The following is an 18,745-nucleotide window of genomic DNA, read 5'->3' as shown; positions in this document are numbered from 1 at the left end:
ATGTGTGCTTAAATTAGTCACTTAAAGAAACAATGTACTCAACAGCTGATGGGCAGTGGGAGTGCTCCATGGGGTGAGGTGGGGAAACCATTTCCATTGAAAGTGCTGTTAAAATGGAGGAAAACATCTCCCACACAAGTCAATTAGTTTACACTTATGAAAATACAAAAATAATACTCTATAGCTTGTGGGGGTTTTTCCAAGAAAATAGGTTGTGCATCAACTGCCCACCCACCTGCTCGCTTGCTCGTTCCTTTGCTGCTTCTAATGCCACTTCCTGCGGCTAAAGGCACAGCTTCCCAGAGGCAATTTGCCACAACCCTTACAATTGCCAAAGTGCCTTCCAGGAAGGTGCCTGACGATTGCAAATGGGTGGCATGACCTTTCTACGATCATCAGGCACCTTCCTGGAAGGTGTTTTGGCAATCATATAGGTCGTGCCCAAGCGCCTCTGGGAGGCTGTGCCTGCAGCCTCAGGAAGTGGTGGTGGCAGTGAAGGAAGTGGCAAAGGTGTGGGGAGAGGGGAAGTAATGAGCAGGTAAGCAAGCAGGCAGGCAAGCAGTGGCGGCGAGATGGTGGCTGGCACTGTCTATAGCTATGCAAAGGTCATTTGGCAGTGACCAAAAGTTAAACTGAAACAGAAGGATCCTAATTCCAAGTAGAGGTGTTTCAGACTGTAAGCTGACAACATAGGAAGCCAGAGCATACATACCACTGATACTGCCAGGTTGAGCAATGGCAAGTGCATGAGCCGCTTCTAGCTGCTTCCGATTAGATTCCAACTTTTCCAATAACTCTTGTTTCTTCTCTGATAGTTCATATACTTTTCTTTCTGTAAACAAATGTGCTTCCATCAATACTTGAAAAATAGTGTCAAAAGTCATCCTTGTTCTCAGCATCATGTAGAATGATTTTTTAAAAATTGACTCATTATTTATTATTTTGCTAAAATAAAGCTTAAAAAGATGTAAAATGGGTGCTTTAGGGAATGTAGCAATGTAACTTAAAGAGGGAAATTCCCTGACAATCCAAGAGATCCGTTGTGGTAATGTACACTGAAGTGTGAAAATCCGGGGGCCCTCAAGCTATTCGCAGACAGGCAAAGCTGAGGGTGAGAGGAGATATGATGGCCATCTTCAAATATCTAAAGGGCTGCCACATGGAAGATGGATCAAGGATGTTTTAATCTGCTCCAGAGGGACCAAACAAATGGCTTCAATTTACATGAGATTCCAACCAAACATCAGGAAAAACTTTCTGTTAGTAAGAACTAGTTGACAGTACCTAGAACAGACTCCCTTGGAGGGTGATGGACTCTCATTCATTGGAGATTTTTAAGAATAGGTTGGATGACCATTTGCATTGCAGGGGGTTGGACTAGATTACCCTTGGGGTCCCTACTATATGGTTCTATGAAGGTTCTCTCTAAATGTTTTGATTAAGACAGAAAAAGTATCTTAAAGTTTTAAATATATAAAATGAAAATGCTGTGCATAAATAATCTCACATAGATTGTCAGTTATTGGGGGCAATAAATATAGTGACCCTCCTTTTTGCTATGTATCTGTTGCTGGAAGCCGCAGAAAGTGTGTCCAAGTAAATGATTTTTCAGGTGAACTATCTCAGGGTAAAATTTGAGTAGCACTAATCCTAGAAGCATAGCACAGGGCATACTGCTGCCACAAGCTTCACTTACCTCAAGCTACTCATATTCAAAATCCAACAGATACACCAAATAAAATTAATTAGTGCCTCAAATTTCTTAATAGACTGACCCTCCATGTTGCTGTCATCAGAGAGACTTGCATTCTTTGTGGTGCCTTTGTGGGATGCAAAGAAGATCTCTCAACTGGCCATAGTTTCTCAGAACTTTCCCTTCCTCAGTTAACCCCACTGAGCCAATTTACAGTGAAGGGGAAAGGAGGCACAGCTTCAAACTGTCTTCTAAAAATACAAGCTTTGTCTTATGCTACGTCATTTGGTTCTATAAGAGAACCAAAAGCAGTAACAAGAAGAAACAATGAAGGTGTGGCTTCAGCTCAACCTTCAGAGTGATATCCTGGTGTGGTAATTTCAGTTTCAATCATTTTTACAGTCTTAAATTCAGTTCTGCACCATGGGCATAGCCACGATTTGGGGGGGGCAGGCCTTTTGTTAGGGGGGGCAGAACCTCAATTCGCTATGTATTTTAATTGATGGGGGGGGCGCTTCCCTCCCTGCCCACCCTTGGCTATGCCCATGTTCCACACATTACTACATCTGTATGTGTATTTTATTTTAAGACTTCATGAAAATTCTTCAGCACTTTAGTGCTAACTTCTAATACAAACATTTTGGTATATAATTTCCCCCACAAGCATTTTTCTTAATATTGCATTCTTAATGTTATCTTCTCTGATATATGAATTTTGATCACACTCTCCTTATTATACACATTTTTGTGAACATTATTTGCCTGGAGAACTGCATAGGAAATATCAAAACAGGACATCTTTCGAAGGATAGCCACATTTCACCTATTGTTTCAGGAAGAGCAAATAAGGTAGGTTTGCATTAAAATGTTAAGCAAACTGAATGTCTCCCTACCCGTATTTAAGAGTATTTATTCTCTACTTACCAGTAGGTCGTACAAACACAGTTCTTTCTGAAGCACGACGATATACATTTTGTATACCATCCAAAGTTGCCTCAAGATCTGCAGTCAGATGTATTTTTTGTTCAGCTAACTCCTGCAGCTTATGCTCTACAAAAGAATTTCAGGCTAATTCATAACAAAAATATTAATATATATGGAAAGAATATATTTAATATGAATGCTTAGCATTTATCAGGTGTTTTTTGTGCCACTTCATTGAGCTGAATGAAATGCCTCCTCCCCCCATCAGTTACCACATTCATACACGGTCAAGTTAGGAGGAATATTTCATCAATGAGGGCATTTTTTGGCATGGGAGGGTGCATGTTCTGCACCTGATTACTTTGGAGCCAACCAAAGACATTCAGCCAGGTTTGGACTTTGTGTACTAAGGATGTTGTTGAGAATGCTCACATGAATTCTACTAAGCTCCCATACTTTTCCCTCTCAGAGTTTTAACTCTCAGCAGTCTTGTGGGCTCCAAACTGAGATACAAAAAACTCAAGTTTGGCCCCTGTGCACACACCCATTGGCTGAGGATTGAGTTAACCCCTATCAGTCAGAAATAATGAGGGTTTAAAAGCTCCCATGTGCCTTTCTGGAAAAGTGCTAGTGGCTGTCCTTGTAGCTCTATCTATCAGAAATTGCAATCCTTGACTACAAATGGCAAATGTTGCTAGAGACTAATGGCTGTCTTTGCAACTGAGAATGGGGTAAGCAAATAGCTCATTGGGAATTTTGTGCACAGCTTCCTAGGCTTAAATGTGTAATTTCCTCCCCAAACCCTTCTTATGAGCCTGGTCTACCCAAAGTCCCTTTGTAAAATGTATTCTGCCAAAGTTGAGTATGATGAGGCAAAGACTGGCAACACCAACCTCCTCAGTCTGAGAAGCAGCTGTACTTGTGGTTTCGCCTACTAAAAAGGCACACTGCATCATTCTAGTGCCACCACTAGGACTAGTAGGCTAGGGCTGCTGGTGCTCAATGCCCTTTCCTCAGCTTTCTGAAACTGTGAATCAGTAGCAACCAGCAAAGGAGGATTGGATTGGAATGGTGATGCTGACTGGGTATAGTGACAGAGTCAATGTGATTATTTATTCATTTGTTTTATTGTATTTATATCCCTACCAACATCCATCTAACCAGTTATAGCTAGAAGAGGGAAACTATTAGTTCCAAATGGTAGTGAATGGCCAAAAAAATGATTATAGGGCAAGTGATATGACAAATTTGTTTCTTTACAAGTAACATATGAAACAAATAGGCCACATTCATTTATTTTTATTATTATTACATTAATATACCCCTTTAGCAAAAAAGACTATTTGGTACTCAACTGTAATGAGAATTTCAAAGGCAGGAAAGTGATGTTTTCAGACCCAGTCGACCCCCTGGTCTTGCTGGCTGCCTACAGACTGTTGTAGAGCAAGTCTGTTACTAGAGAGCGCTCAGTGCCCATTCTGGAGGCATATCTTCTGGCCTTTGTGAAACTGCTTGGCAGGCAAGTACCTTAATTCAGTGAACATATATTTGTAGTTGAATCAAGATAAATCCCAGTATACATACCACTAACACTCCCTGGTTGAGTAGCTGCAAGTTCCTGAGCTTCTTGTAGTTCTTTCTTAGTAGATGCCAACTTCTCTAGTAACAGTTGCTTCTTTTCAGTTAGCTCATACAATTCATTTAATCCCTTTTCTGCAAGCAAAAATATTTTGAATCACCATTTGGGAAAATGTTTTATATCGCACAAAAACTCAGTTTTCAGTCACCCACAAACTTACTGATGTCATTTAAAATATATAATGTCGTCTGTCAATGCAGATCTTAAAGACACGGCAAACAGTTCGTTGGTTGTGTAAAATCCCATTTTTTTCTGTTTCTCAACTTTAGGTTCCTCCTTGTGAGCTCTAGGTGTTCCTAACATGGAGCCAGAAAGTGATTACCCTGTGCACTGTACTCTGTCATCTGTGGTCTCCCTGTGTAGAGTTTATATTTTGCTGCTATGCTGAGATGAGATGCTCAGACATATTTTTCCTTGGGAGGTAAAGAACACTGGTCCTTACCTGAAGAACATTTATCCAGGATGACAGGCCATCTCATAGTCTATTGTTCCACCTATTGTCTGACGGTATAAAAAGCACTCCAAGGTTGAAGGAAGTAGATAGTGCTCCTCAGTCTCAATTAATTTCATGAAGAGACCATGGATTGATTCAAGACAGGTCAAGCAACATAAAGTGGAGTAGGAGATAAAGCATTGTGCCCAAGTGCTGCAAGCCTTGAGAAGGTACAAGGTGGGTTTTTTTCTTTGTTGACTATGAGAATGTGGTCTTTCAGAGCATTGATGCTCCTCTTTATGTTGTTGGTGTTGGTGGCATGCAACCTGAACTAAAGAGGAGGAGGCAGCTGACTTAGCCTCTGAAAGAATGATTGGGTCAAGGACTGCTGGAAAATGCTGAAGTTGTGGTCCTTCCTGAAGGGCTGGCCTACTCCAGTGGTTCCCAACAGGTGGTCCGCGGACCCCCAGGGGTCCGCAAGCTATGCCAGAGGGGCCCACAAGATGCTATTAGAATAAAAAATATATTAAATATATTTCGTATGATAAGATTTTTTGTTTTGGCCGCTTCCTGCATGAGCAGAGTCTAGCACAAAACTAGAATTAGATGAGGCAGTAGTTCTGCTGTATGCCATTAGGTGGCGCTTTACAAACACTACTGTTTTGCAAAGAGGCAGCGCGCACATTCTACTAACGCTCACCTCCCCAAGATGCTTTGCGCGCGTCGGCTTCATTTGTGCGCTAATGCGCAGGTACCCTGTCTTCTCCATTCCTCTCCCTCCTCCCTGGACTCTTATAAAAAGACTCCTAATTTGGCTCTCGCTTTTTAATTTTAGGATTAGGAATTAATGGGGGTCCTTGTCACAATAGCGGCTCGATGAGGGGTCCTCGAGAAAATTTTGTTGGGAACCCCTGGCCTACTCAAAAGGGTTGGAAAGGCTGAGAAGGGGAATATGGGTGATCTATCCTGCTAGTTCATGGTGGCCAGACTGGTTTACAGAATCTCCTTCAATGCCTTCTTGACAAAAGGTGTTGTACCCACAAATGCAGCAATGACCAAACAGACCCTGTCAGTGCCCCAGTGTCAGAGCCACAGATGTCTATGTGCTTACCACCCGCCACAGCCATTGAAAGAGTGGCAAACTGGGTAACACTGAAGGTGGCATCAGACACAAAAGCAACTGCTCTATGCAATTTCAACAGCATTTTCCTAAGCCTCTCTGGATCTTGGTGAGGGTTATCTAAAAGTTTAACCAGCCAGAGCACATGTGCTCAGGAAAGAACTAAGGCATCACAGAAGGCCATGGATGCAAGTAGGAAGTAGTGCTGTCAGTCTTGAGCAGGGTAAAGTCAAGTCTGTGCTCAGAAAGGTCTTTGAATTGGACATCCCCTTCTTTAGGAAGGAGAGACCAATGAACACATATATACCGGTAGTAGCATCCACACCTGGGACCTTTAGCATGTTCATGAAGTAAGGCTCTGGTGAATAGCATTTGTCAGCCTGATTTGTTAGCCTAGTGTCAGGGAACTCCCAGAGGGTCCATGGGAGGAGAGGGAGGCCAGATCAGGTTACAGGGATCCCCAGCCCCTCCTCTCCAGCACCACCTCTTCCAGCCGGGATAGCAGCGAGTCGTCCAATGGGGAGGAAGAAGGGGTGGTCAGAAAGGTGGGGAGAGGGCTCAGAGATGGTAGTGAAGAGCCCTTGCACTGCCTGAAACAGGAGGTTTCAGAAGGGGAGACATTGTTTCCGGCGCCCTATCTGCACAGAGGGGTCAAGCGCAAAGAGGGTAGGCGGAGAATGGGGGTGTCCAAGTTCTTCTGTTGGGCTCATAACAGGAAGGGGGCATTCCCAGATTCTGCGAGTGACTGAGATGGGCGTGTTTTAGTTAGCTCTGCACTGTACATAGTATGCACAATAAACCTGTAAAAAGCCAGGTTGGAGTCCAGCATCATTACTCGTGAGTAACCACCTCACGCCCATTACACCTAGATTCAATACATGTAGTAGATGGTGGCACAGCAGAGATAGGGAGCGAAGACACCCTGGCCCACATTTCTGGGCTATGACTAGACTATTGAAGACCTCTGTGATTGCATTTGTAACACTGAAAAATATGCACATTATGTGTCATTAAACATAAAAATAAAAACACCTCAAGGTTATTTATTCACTACTCACCACTGGGCATTAGAAACAAAGCTCTTTGTGAAGCCTGAAGCTCTATTTCTTCCATATCTTGCATAGTTTCCTTTAGATCCTTTAGCTCTTCAGCCAAATGTTGTCTTAGCTCAGAAAGTTCCTGAAGTCTTTGCTCTACAAAATTATTTCAGGCCACTTCATAAAAGAACCAATATATTTGAAATAACTACATTCAGTACAAATTTCCAATGGATACACAATATCCATGGGAAATGGTTAAGAACAATATATATTACCTCAACAATCCTATAGGGTTAGTCACTGTATGGTCATCCCCATTTTTCAGTTGGTAGGGATAGATTCTACTAAAGGGGGAAAGGCCTTCTCTCATAAAGCAAATAATATTCCACTTCTCTAATTTTGAGTGAAAAGTAGGAAAAGCTACAACAGGAAACAGCAAGCAACTTAGAACTAGTTTTACTAATAACTAATAAGATGATGCTGATGCTGATTAAAATGGTTACAGGGAACAGATTTCAAAATGGTTCCTTAAATGAACTACTAGCTGTGCAGTAAAAGCAGAGGAAAATACACACTAGAAAAGCTGCCATCGCTGTTCTATGGGCATGGCCCTGAAAACCGAAGACTCACAGGCAAAGATGTGAGTTAAAAGGAAACATTTTTAAAATTACATTACAGGAAAACCAATTGAAGTTGTTGTTAAAATATACATTTTGACCAGCAGAATTTGCAGTGCTTAGCTGCCATGTTTCCCCACTTCCTAAAATATAAGACCCTAGCTTAACAGACCCACAGGAAGAGGAACAAGGGCAGATCTACAAGGGCAGGTTTTTAACATTAAGGAAGGATTAAGGAATGGTTTCAATAACATATATGGACACATGACATCCTACTTTTAACGTTCATAATGCGTTATTAAAATGTGACACCAGAGGATGCAGCAGAGAAACCAGCAACCAGCAGGTAAAAAACCAAAAAACACTTTAATTAATAAGTATGCCTTGTGATGTTTTAAAATGACATATCTAATATCATTCTAATAACTTTAAACAGATCAGTGTAGATCCAGCCCAAGTCTCCACTCCGTCAGATAATAGGTGCAGATTGGCTGCTGTGAAAAAGATGAGACACACTAGGGTATAAACTTGTAAAGTATAAGCCTAAAAGTGTAAACATGACTCTGTCCAAATTCAAAATCATTTCTGATTAGCAAGCTACCACTACTAATATAAATAAATCACTATCCCTCCTTCCTCAATGAACATATTTGTTTATGAAATCTTACTTAGGCATAAATCTGTCATTTATTATTTCTAGGTTAAAAAACATTTGAATTGAAGTTTTGTGCCTTTTTTACCATTCACACTGTCTGGCTGGAGAGATGCAAGTGTTTCTGCTTCTTGTAGATCTTTTAGATTTGCATCTATTTTTTCTTGCAAAAGTTTTTTCTTCTCAGATAATGCAGAACGTTTCATTTCTACAAGGAAATGCTTCAGAATTATTATAAACGACTATTCCAAAGTTGTATTAAAAATTCGAAACAGTTGTGATTACTTTTCAAAGTAAGTTCTGTTGAAATCGGTTCACTCTACTTCTGTGTAACATGGAAAGGGTTGTGCTATGGATTTGATGGAGTCCTGGGCCATTGCTTATGGATCCATTGCTTGCTGGATGGATTTGCTTACTATGCATTTTGAAAGTTAGGTTTGTGTGAGTGCTTAATAATGAAGAACATTAATTTTCCTTGGTTACCAATCTAATGACAACAGAGTATGCAATGGAAGCAATTACCATGAAGTTGGCTTTTTCTAGCAATGCTTGAAGCAGAAGGTTGCGCCATTTGCAGATCCTGCAGGTTTGCTTCTAGATGAGCAGCCAGCACCTTTCTTTGTTCTTTAAGCTTTTTTATCTTTTTATCTGTGGAAACACAAACACTTAGTACATTTACTGTAAATTATATTGGACTATATATATTTTAAACTAAATAGTACTTTCTGCTTTTAGAAAATAATCTGCTTTAAGCAAATGTACCAATGAAAAGTTATGTAATATCAATCATTCATATGTATATCCCACTTGATTATCACAGGTTTATGAAGCAAATTGCAATGCAATAAAATTACAAAACAAACTTATGAAAACACAAAAACCATAATAAATTTTTAAAGCAAAGGACATAGTTAACAATATGCATATAGTAATGGGTTGTGACAAGCCACACTGGTGTGGCAAGAGAGGATGACAAGTTGGCAGGAAGCATCAAGGATAATCAAATGAACATTTAAACATTTTAGTGTAGCATAGTATAATATAGTATAGTGTAGTCTCAAAATGTTTTTTTAATTTGCAAAATATGCATAGATACATTTTCAAACAGAGAAAGAGCATCAAGTGATACGAAAGTCAATTCTAGTTGTGATCCAGAATCACTGTTTGAACAGAGTTGCTAGAGAAGACTTGTTTGACACCAGAAGCAGGCCTAATCAAACCTCCCAAAAAGAAAGTTTGTTGACAATATGTGGTTAGTTATCTGAGCCTTGGTTTTATATGGACTACAGCTGAAGCTTCCTGCAAGGTACCATGGGTACTCCTCTTAAAGGGGCACCAAGGCCTATCCCTATGCTAGCATTTCCATGTCTTCTGGTAAGCAGTTCATAGACTGGAATTTCTCAGGCCTATCCGGAATACTTGCTAACTGCAGTGTTCAGGTGGAAATAGTCAAAATCTCCAATAAAACCCCAAAGTCTGTTTTCTCAGATTTTCCATAAAAATAGCTCAAAAACATCAACTTTTAAAGCTCAACTTAAATATGGCAACCCTAATAGAGTGTAATGCCAATTCTGCTCTGTTTGTTTATTCTCTTCTGTTTGTTAATGTTTGGGTTTGAGTAATAGTTTCTTTTAGTGTATCAGAACAGTACAGCAGCTGAAAGCAGCTTTTTAATGAATTGATAGCGGTAGGTTATAGAAAATACCAACTTTAAAAGGGTGAAATTAATTTACTAGAATCAATTAGAATCATGTTAGAACAAGTAGTTAATGAGAACTTCTTGGTGAACACAATCAATTTAGTGTGGTGTTAAAAACAGCTTTGGGGGAAGTGACTCAACTAAAGACAAAGAAGTAGAAAAATCACTAGGGAAAGAATCAATTGTACTCTCTGCAGAAGAATTAATTAAGCACTCAAAGCACTGTAGAGGAAGTAATTAAGCACGTCACAGGGGGAAATAGTTTGGGGAAACTGCACAAAACCAACCTGGTGCAGTAAAACTTAAAACAACTGATCAAATCACTCACAAGAAAGATGTATGGTAGCGACAACAGAAAAAAGCAGTTAAAAGCCAGAGCATCCAACAATAAACTTTGCCTGCTTTAAGTAAGGGCAGAAAAATTAAACTGTCACTCAAGAGTGGGACAATGGAGAAGCATCTGACAATGGTGATTTATTTTTTTTCTGCCTTCAAGCAAGTTGAGCACAATGATATTGCAGCTGGTGGTGTCCTGGTGTTCCCTGAAGAAATATTATGTGGAAAGTTTATATTAAAAATTGGAAGAGTAATCCTAAATTAAGGAAAACTCCAAAAAGCAGCTATCACAGCTGAGAAAATTCTAGACCTTGGCCCCACAATCTAGATGTTCCAGGGTGAACAAACACACAGCAAGGCCTTACCAACAGATTTTAATGCATGAAGGAAATTACACTGGAAGACATGCCCCTTTGGATATCCTAATCACAGGTCACTAACAGTGTTGAATGTTAACATCAACACTTGCATGGGAAGTAAGAAAGAACTCATCAGCACCCCTGTAAAGGACAGCTCACATGGAATAGATCAGTAATCCCTACTGTCTACAACCTCCTCAGATTATGATCCATCAGTGTGATAAAGGCAGCTTTGTCCCTAACCAGAGTTTATACTACAGTGTAATTCTATAGCAAACAGCTTAATATTTGTAAGTCTCCTTACATAGTACTTCATGTTTTAGCTAATATTATTTGAACTCAAATTAACATTAGACTATTTGTGTGCTATTATGGTGCTGGAGGAGACTCTTGAGAGTCCCATGGACTGCTAGAAGATCAAACCTATCCATTCTTTTTTTTAAAAAAAAAAATATTTTTATTAATTTTCCAATTAAAACCAATTATATCACATTCAATATTTCAAATTATACACATATATATATATCAATCAAACCGAATGTTATGCCAAATCATCTAAAGAATTTTTTATTTGGGTTCCCATGCTTCAAGAAATTGGGAATTCCTCGCAACTGTCCACTGCCGTCTTTTTTCTAAAGTTCAAATCGTCCTCCAAGTTCATAATCAGATCTTCCCCTTACAGTCACATAGATGTTTTCCACTTTCATCCGATTGTTTCCCAGCTGCTGAGATAAATATCAAACAAAGTTTCACAGATGTTCTTTCTCCTGTGTGAGTTAATCAGTCCAGCCTCCCCATAAATCTTCTTAATGGAGCTCCCTGTTGCGTCGAAGCAGCTCGAAGCAGCGCCATCTTAAAAAACTCAAATCACTTTCGTTTTCTCTCATAGCCATGAAGATTTACGATCATTATAGAATTTACAGCTTTTCCAGGCAGGAGACCCAAACATCAAACCATAAACTCTTGGTAAATTAATGGATCTCCTTGCCCTATAGCTGAACTTAGCTTCAGGTCGCTGCTCCAATTTAAAGTGCGTCACAGCTCATAAATCCTCCGAACGCGTCCAGAACTCCTTCCGTCCGACTAGGGGGGGGGCTTTTCTCATCGGCAACTCCACATCTTTAAAAAATATGCTCAGTAACAACAGTTATAAAGTTCGACTCACACAGTCTTTTGCTTCTCTTTCACTCCAAACAAGCCAGGACATCGCGTCCGGGAAGGTACGAGGCAACAATATGAAGGAAAAAAAATAAAAACTCACTTCCCTTATCGCTCCGTCCCCATCAATCCTTCTTCCAGATGCAGTACAGTCTTTGACTCCTCTCCCTCAGCAGCATAAATTTCTCAGCAGTAAACAGCGCTTCTTCCCCTCCTTCTGAAGTATGTCCATAGATTTAAGCCTAATTATCTTCTTTAACCATGGAAATCCCCGCCATGCAGATTAGCGTCCGGGAGTCCTGGCCCTCGTAAGTGCTCAGCCCAAGCTCCCCCCACTCCAAAAACAGTCGGAGTGGGTCTGGGGGCATCGCGGGCCAGCGGCCCCTCTCCGTAACCCCCGGAGAGGGTAGGGGGTTGCCATTTACTCCCCTAGCAACCGCCAAATTCCTTACGAAGGTCAGAGAGATGGAAAACAGGTCCGCCATTCCTGCAGGCGGAAACCGGAACCTCCAAACCTATCCATTCTTAAGGAAATCAGCCCTGAGTGCTCCCTGGAAGGACAGATCGTGAAGCTGAGGCTCCAATACTTTGGCCACCTCATGAGAAGAGAAGAATCCTTGGAAAAGACCCTGATGTTGGGAAAGATTGAGGGCACTAGGAGAAGGGGACGACAGAGGACAAGATGGTTGGACAGTGTTCTCGAAGCTACGAACATGAGTTTGACCAAACTACGGGAGGCAGTGCAAGACAGGAGTGCCTGGCGTGCTATGGTCCATGGGGTCACGAAGAGTCGGACACGACTAAACGACTAAACAACAACAACAACAACATTTGTGTGCAAAGTGGTTTGATCTTCCCTACAAAATAATCAAGAAGTGTGCCAAAAGTAGTTTAAATGCTTTCTTTTTGTGTGTTTTAAAAGATACAGAAATCTATTTTTGCCACGTTTCTTTTGTTTTAAAGTGATACAAGCCTACGTGAACCTGGTAAAGAAAGATCTAAGGTTTCCATATTTTAGTTAGACATTAGAATATAGCATAACTTTGCAAATGGTTTGGGGTTGAGATTGTACTTACCACTCGCACTTCCTGGTTGGGTAGTGGCAAGAGTCTCAGCTTCTTCTAACTCCTTCATATTTGATTTCAAACTTGCAAGCAAAACTTTTCTTTCTTTCGAGAGCTCATCTATTTCCTTCTCTGCAAAGTGAAAAATGTGAGAACTAAGTGAGAATGTTCTCATGGAGATAAAAATAATACAGGAAGCAGATAAGGGTGCAGACAGAAGCATATTTAGGGTCCCTTGCACCCTTGGCAAGGAGCTATATCAGCAAATGCTGATTGATGATAATCAGTTTTTGTCCTCATGGCACATTAAAGGGAGCATGAAGTATGTTGTCATCCTTGCAAAATTCCAGAGCAGGAGATCCAGTGAAAAGAGAGGCTCCCCTGCTCTATCACAGTGGGGAAGTGCTGCAATGCAGGACCTTAGTATGTTGGTGGGGATGACAGGAGGCGGCAGCTGCTGCCACTATACAAGCCTCAGGCTCAGTTTGCTTCTTGCTGAAGCCGTGTCAAAATTCTGGCCAGCATCATATCGATGCTCATCTGACATGTGGTTCACAACACAATGCTATGGTTTACAAATGTGCCTATGAGTCTTTAAAAGGGTTGGCCACCACTTGGGCTACAGGAATGATACTATCATTGCTGTTTGTCATTTCTTTCCCTTTTGTTTACAAAGTGCTTTATGCAACTTTTATCTCTTTCATATCTTGTCTAGTCTGTGGGTTGGTGCCTTGCTACTGGGGATTCAGCAAGAGTACATGTTTAGTAAATAGCTTACACTACAATCCCATAACGGTCTGCTCAGAACTAAGGGCCCCTCCAGTCATCTTTTTTTGCAGAGAATTCATCATGATTTGTGCTCACAGTGTTATTGGGGGTATTATATGCATTGCCTTAAATACTGTTCACACCTGCAAAAATTTGGGGGTAGTTTTGCTGCTTCTTTTCCAGCCAGTGCATATTCTATAACTTCCTGCAGAAATTGTTTAACTTTTCATATCATAAACATTCTTGGGGTGGGTGTGAGGGACAGATTCCTGCTTCTGTTGCACTCTTGCCCATCCGGACAGCAAGAATGTGGTAGATGATCCTAAGGACTAGATGATCCTAAGGAGATTCCAACTCTCCAAATCTAAATCTAAAATCTCTCCCTTTGGGAGAGCCCAGCTGTGCAGAACTAAAATATGCCTGCCGCCTAGTGCCCAGCCAACCCCAGAAAGAGGAAGATTAAACAAACAAACAAATAAAGCTGAAGTTGAAAAATGTGTCTTTCGGGAGTTTCCTTTAAAAAAAATTTAAAGGAATTTAAAGAGCTCTTGAAATCATGGACTTCACCATGGGGAAGGATTTCTTCAAGCCAATAAATCCATTTGGACTGACTCGAGGGGATTTCAAGGAATATATCTTTTTTAAAAAGATACGTTGCTCATGTTATTTACCTGGATTGAATTGCTTATTTTGCATTTTAAAGGTTGGGTTTGTGGGCTTAATAGCGGAGAACATGAATTTTCATCGGTTACCAATCTAATGACAACAGAGCATACAGTGAATGCACTTACTCTGAAGTTTGCTTGCTTCAGCAAGTTCTGGAGCAGAAGCTTGTGCCATTTGCAGATCCTCTTGATTTGCTTCTAGATGTGCAGCTAGTACCTTTCTTTGTTCTTTAAGCTCCTTTATCTTTTTATCTGTGGATACACAAACACAGTACATTTAGTGTAAGATATATATTTCAAACTAAATAGTACATTTTTGCTAATAATCTGCTTTAAGTAAATGTGTCAACAAAGCTTGTGCTAAGCTCATAAAGCAAGCAGCAATGGGTTTTTTTTGTAAAATAGAATAAAATGACGAAATCACATCAAATGTGTAAAATATTAGAATGTGCTTCAACCTTCAAAATGGGTTTTATGTGGATATTGTACTTACCACTCACACTTCCTGGTTGGGCAGCAGCAAGAGTTTCTGCTTCTTCTAACTCCTTCATATTTGATTTCAAACTTGCAAGCAAAACTTTTCTTTCTTTTGAGAGCTCATCAACTCCCTTCTCTGCAAAGTGAAGAATGTAAGAACGATGTTCCTTCCCTCACTCCCTAAGAATCCTAGGAACTAAAGTAAAGTCTTCCCCTTACAGAGCTACAATCCAAAGAAAGAATAATGGTCTGACCTAAAGTGTAGTTTTGAGAGTGGGTTGTCGTATCCAATGAAATGGGTGTTCACTCTGTCGCGAGAAACTAGACAGGAGCAAAGATTTGTGGGAAGTAGGATGGACTCCCTCAGTTTTCCAGATTCGCCATTCAGAAAGTACTAACTGAGTCAGTAAAAAGAAGAACACCTGCTTACTTCCCCCTACCTTGGCTCTGGAAATTTCTATAATAAAATCTCTTAATTGCTAAGTATCTGAAAGGTAAGGAAATGCAATCCAAGGAACATGACAAACTAGCATTCAGTATAGGCCATACTCCCCCAACAGTATATAGAAGAGCACCCTAGGGTGGGGTCCATTGAATACAACACCCCACTGCTGGAGCACCATATGACCAAAGGCAGCCTCAGCTGAGGACAGCTGATCCAATTTGTAATGTCTGATAAAGGTAGAAGATGACAACCAGGTGGCTGCCCTACAAATGTCCAACATGCGCCAGAACATGAAATAGACAGAGTAATTTAAGGGAATCATAAGTCAAGAAAATGGACCGGGAGTTGGGGGAAACAGTAGTTACATACACTCTCCTTGTCACAGCTGCCGACCAGGAGGATAAGGACAGGAGGCAGTCAGCCAGGGATCAATATCAAAGGCAAATAGGAGCAGTCAGGCAGGGACGTAACAGGAAAGCTCACTCCATTGCCGGTGTAAAAACAGTGAACCAGGAGTAGGTGGCCAAGCCATTTTTAAACCAGGGCAGGAGAATGCAAATGCCACACCACCAGTCACACAAGTAGCACACAACCACACCATAGCTGCCAAGTTCTCCCTTTTTTTAAGGGAAATTCCCTTATGCTGAATAGGCTTCCTCGCGAGAAAAGGAAAAACTTGGCAGCTATGAACCACACACACAGCAGAATCAAAGAAATAAATATTGTTATGACCCTAGAGAAATGGTGGCAGCTGAAGCTGCTGAGGGAAACAAAAAGAGCGCATTGAAAGAGGGCCACCACGCCTGAAGGTGGGAATGGCCATTGGCACCACAGCAAGGGCACCGGTTTCGGAAAATTTATCAATATAAGTAAACAACTAAGGAATAAAAGAAGTGTGGCAAATAAGCCAAATGACCAAATGGAAAGAGCAAATGAAAGGGGTTATGTTTTTGTTTTGTTTTTGTTTTTTAAAACCACAACATGTGGACAAAGAACTGTACAACTAAATGATGATAAGGGAAATCTAAAGAAAAACAGGGTTCAAAAACTAGTAAAAAAACTTAGCTGAGTCAGGAGAGTCAGGAGGAATGTATTGTCTGTGTCTAGACAGGAGGAAAAACTGAGGGAGTCCAGCCTACTTCCCACAACTCTTTGCTCCTGTCTAGTTTCTCACGATAGGGTAAACACCCATTCCATTGGATACGACACCCCACAAACTTAAAAGGAAGCAGTGTTGGCAGCTTCTACGATTGGGGGTGGATAGGAGAGAAGCATGCTTTGAATGTGTTTTAAATGTATGGGATGTACACGCAGCCACATATAGTTCTCCATTTCAGCTAATGTCTATGTCCACCTGCTATTATTTACTAACAATTTGTTTTAGGGAGCCCCTTAGATTTCAAAACTTGTATCTACTGAAACAATCACCATCACTTCATTGAAACATTACATCTTTAAAGCCCTGGTTCTCTTATATGTGTACAAATGTCCAGACCTGTGCTTTTTTTTAAATCTCATTTCATAAAGGGTAACTGCTATATGACTAATGACAAGTATTGCTGATGTATGTATAAACATTAGGGGATGTTGAATTTTTAAACTTTCACGTTTCAAAGATGTGGTAATAAGTTGTAGTGCGATTTGGGAATTCAAAATATATTTTGGTTAAATTAATATAATTTAGCTTTGCTTGGTAAGTAAAATGTGTGTAAAACTGCACAGAGATCATTAAAAATGATTGCCAAGTACTTGCAGTTATTATTACATTATATTATTACTAGTGGATTTTAGCCCGTTTAAAAACGGGCGCTAGAGGAAGCGGCCTGCCGGGACTGGCTTGGCGGTGGCGGGTCTTCCCGCCACCACCAAGCCAGTTCGCAGCGGGGGCTTTTCGCCGTTTGCCTTCCCCTGGGGGAGGCAAACGGCGAAAAACCCCGCCGCGCCGCAAATCGGCTCCGGGACTGGCTTGGCGGTGGCGGGTCTTCCCGCCACCGCCAAGCCAGTCCGCAGCGGGGGTTTTTCGCCGTTTGCCTTCCCCTGGGGGAGGCAAACGGCGAAAAACCCCGCCGCGCCGCAAATCGGCTCCGGGACTGGCTTGGCGGTGGCGGGTCTTCCCGCCACCGCCAAGCCAGTCCGCAGCGGGGGGTTTTCGCCGTTTGCCTTCCCCTGGGGGAGGCAAACAGCGAAAAACCCCGCCGCGCCGCAATTCGGCTCCGGGACTGGCTTGGCGGTGGCGGGATGTTCCCGCCACCGCCAAGCCAGTCCGCAGCGGGGGCTTTTCGCCGTTTGCCTTCCCCTGGGGGAGGCAAACAGCGAAAAACCCCGCCGCGCCGCAATTCGGCTCCGGGACTGGCTTGGCGGTGGTGGGATGTTCCCGCCACCGCCAAGCCAGTCCGCAGCGGGGGGTTTTCGCCGTTTGCCTTCCCCTGGGGGAGGCAAACAGCGAAAAACCCCGCCGCGCCGCAATTCGGCTCCGGGACTGGCTTGGCGGTGGCGGGAAAAAGGGGAGGAATTCCTCCCCTTCTTCCCGCCGCTGCCAAGCCAAAGCGGGCCTCCCTCCGCGCCCGCTGCCGCTTCGGCTTCCTCGGGTTCCCCGAGGAAGCGCCGTCCCATGCCGGAGGTGTGCGGCAAGGCTGCCGGGGGGGGAGCGCTTCTCTCCCCCGCCGCCTCACCGCGCACCTCCAGCATGAGACTGGGCTTCGGAGCGGCGGTTGGCGGAGCGGCAGTTGGCTGTTCCCTGTGTCCCGAGAGCACGGGTCCAATCCCTGTGTCCCTGGTTGTCCCTCCGTCCAATCCCTGTGTCTCTGGGGGACATGCGCAGTACCCCAGGGACACACGGGACATCTGGACGCAGGGACAACATGGACATTATTATATAGGATTTCAGAAAGTAAAATTAAAATTCTTTGGTTTTCCAAAAGTAGTTTATGTGCTTCTTCATCAAATGAAGATTACCAAGCTAAAAGTTATCCAGTCACAAAAATAGCTGATTCGAATTCCTCACACCCCAAAACATACTTTTAAGATCCCTCACTGAAGAAATTTGAAAAAATTAAGTTTTACCCCTATAATGACAGGCCCTGTGTCACATGCCTATGTGATCTTTCTGTACTTATCCCAATTATTCTGCTGTTACCAGGCTTAGCTTTTTCTTCTAAGACAGCTGCAAGAGCTTTTGTAGTTTGCAGGTCCTGCATATTCTGCTCTAAATCTGCAGTCAACAGTTCTCTTTGTTGTAGTAACTCCTTCACTTTATTCTCTGTAGAAAAAAAGACATTTTGGTGCTTGCAACACCTTTTAATGTTGTTACACATCTGGGATAACAGAGTATGAATGTGCAAGGGAACCTATAACTGCTAGAGTTAGTGAATGTTAGAAATTAATAAGTGGTAGAATTTAGATAATATTTGGAGTACTGAAGGGAAGATGTCAGTGCCTCAACTGAGACAGATGTTGTTAAGAATGACAAAAGGTACTAGGAGAAAGTCATTAACCCATCAATGGAAACCATCAACCAGGCAGGAAGCTCTGCCAGTGAGTGAAGGAGGGTGATATATCACATAGAAAAAAATGTTGTCCTTTAAAAAACAGAGGTCTGGAGGGGGAGCAACAGACAGATGGGGAGGAGTTGCTAGGAGCAGGGGTTATTGGAAAAA

The 18,745-nt window shown here is 42.0% G+C and overlaps 1 protein-coding gene across 1 annotated transcript in view; it reads right to left on the bottom strand.

Moving 5' to 3' along the window:
• Positions 1-18,745, bottom strand: part of CCDC7 (coiled-coil domain containing 7) — a 168,184-nt gene that overhangs the window by 79,437 nt on the left and 70,002 nt on the right. The window contains exons 23-27 of the mRNA XM_060281028.1: positions 18,226-18,348; positions 6,868-7,002; positions 4,202-4,330; positions 2,618-2,743; positions 713-832 (exon numbers count right to left, since the gene is read on the bottom strand). Coding sequence (XP_060137011.1) covers positions 713-832; positions 2,618-2,743; positions 4,202-4,330; positions 6,868-7,002; positions 18,226-18,348 — 633 coding nt within the window. The remainder of the gene's footprint in view (positions 1-712; positions 833-2,617; positions 2,744-4,201; positions 4,331-6,867; positions 7,003-18,225; positions 18,349-18,745) is intronic.

This window comes from Zootoca vivipara, chromosome 12 (assembly GCF_963506605.1).
Source record: "Zootoca vivipara chromosome 12, rZooViv1.1, whole genome shotgun sequence".
Taxonomy (NCBI): Eukaryota; Metazoa; Chordata; class Lepidosauria; order Squamata; family Lacertidae; genus Zootoca; species Zootoca vivipara.
Note: the sequence above shows the minus strand (reverse complement) of the source record. Positions and strands in the feature narration are given on the sequence as shown.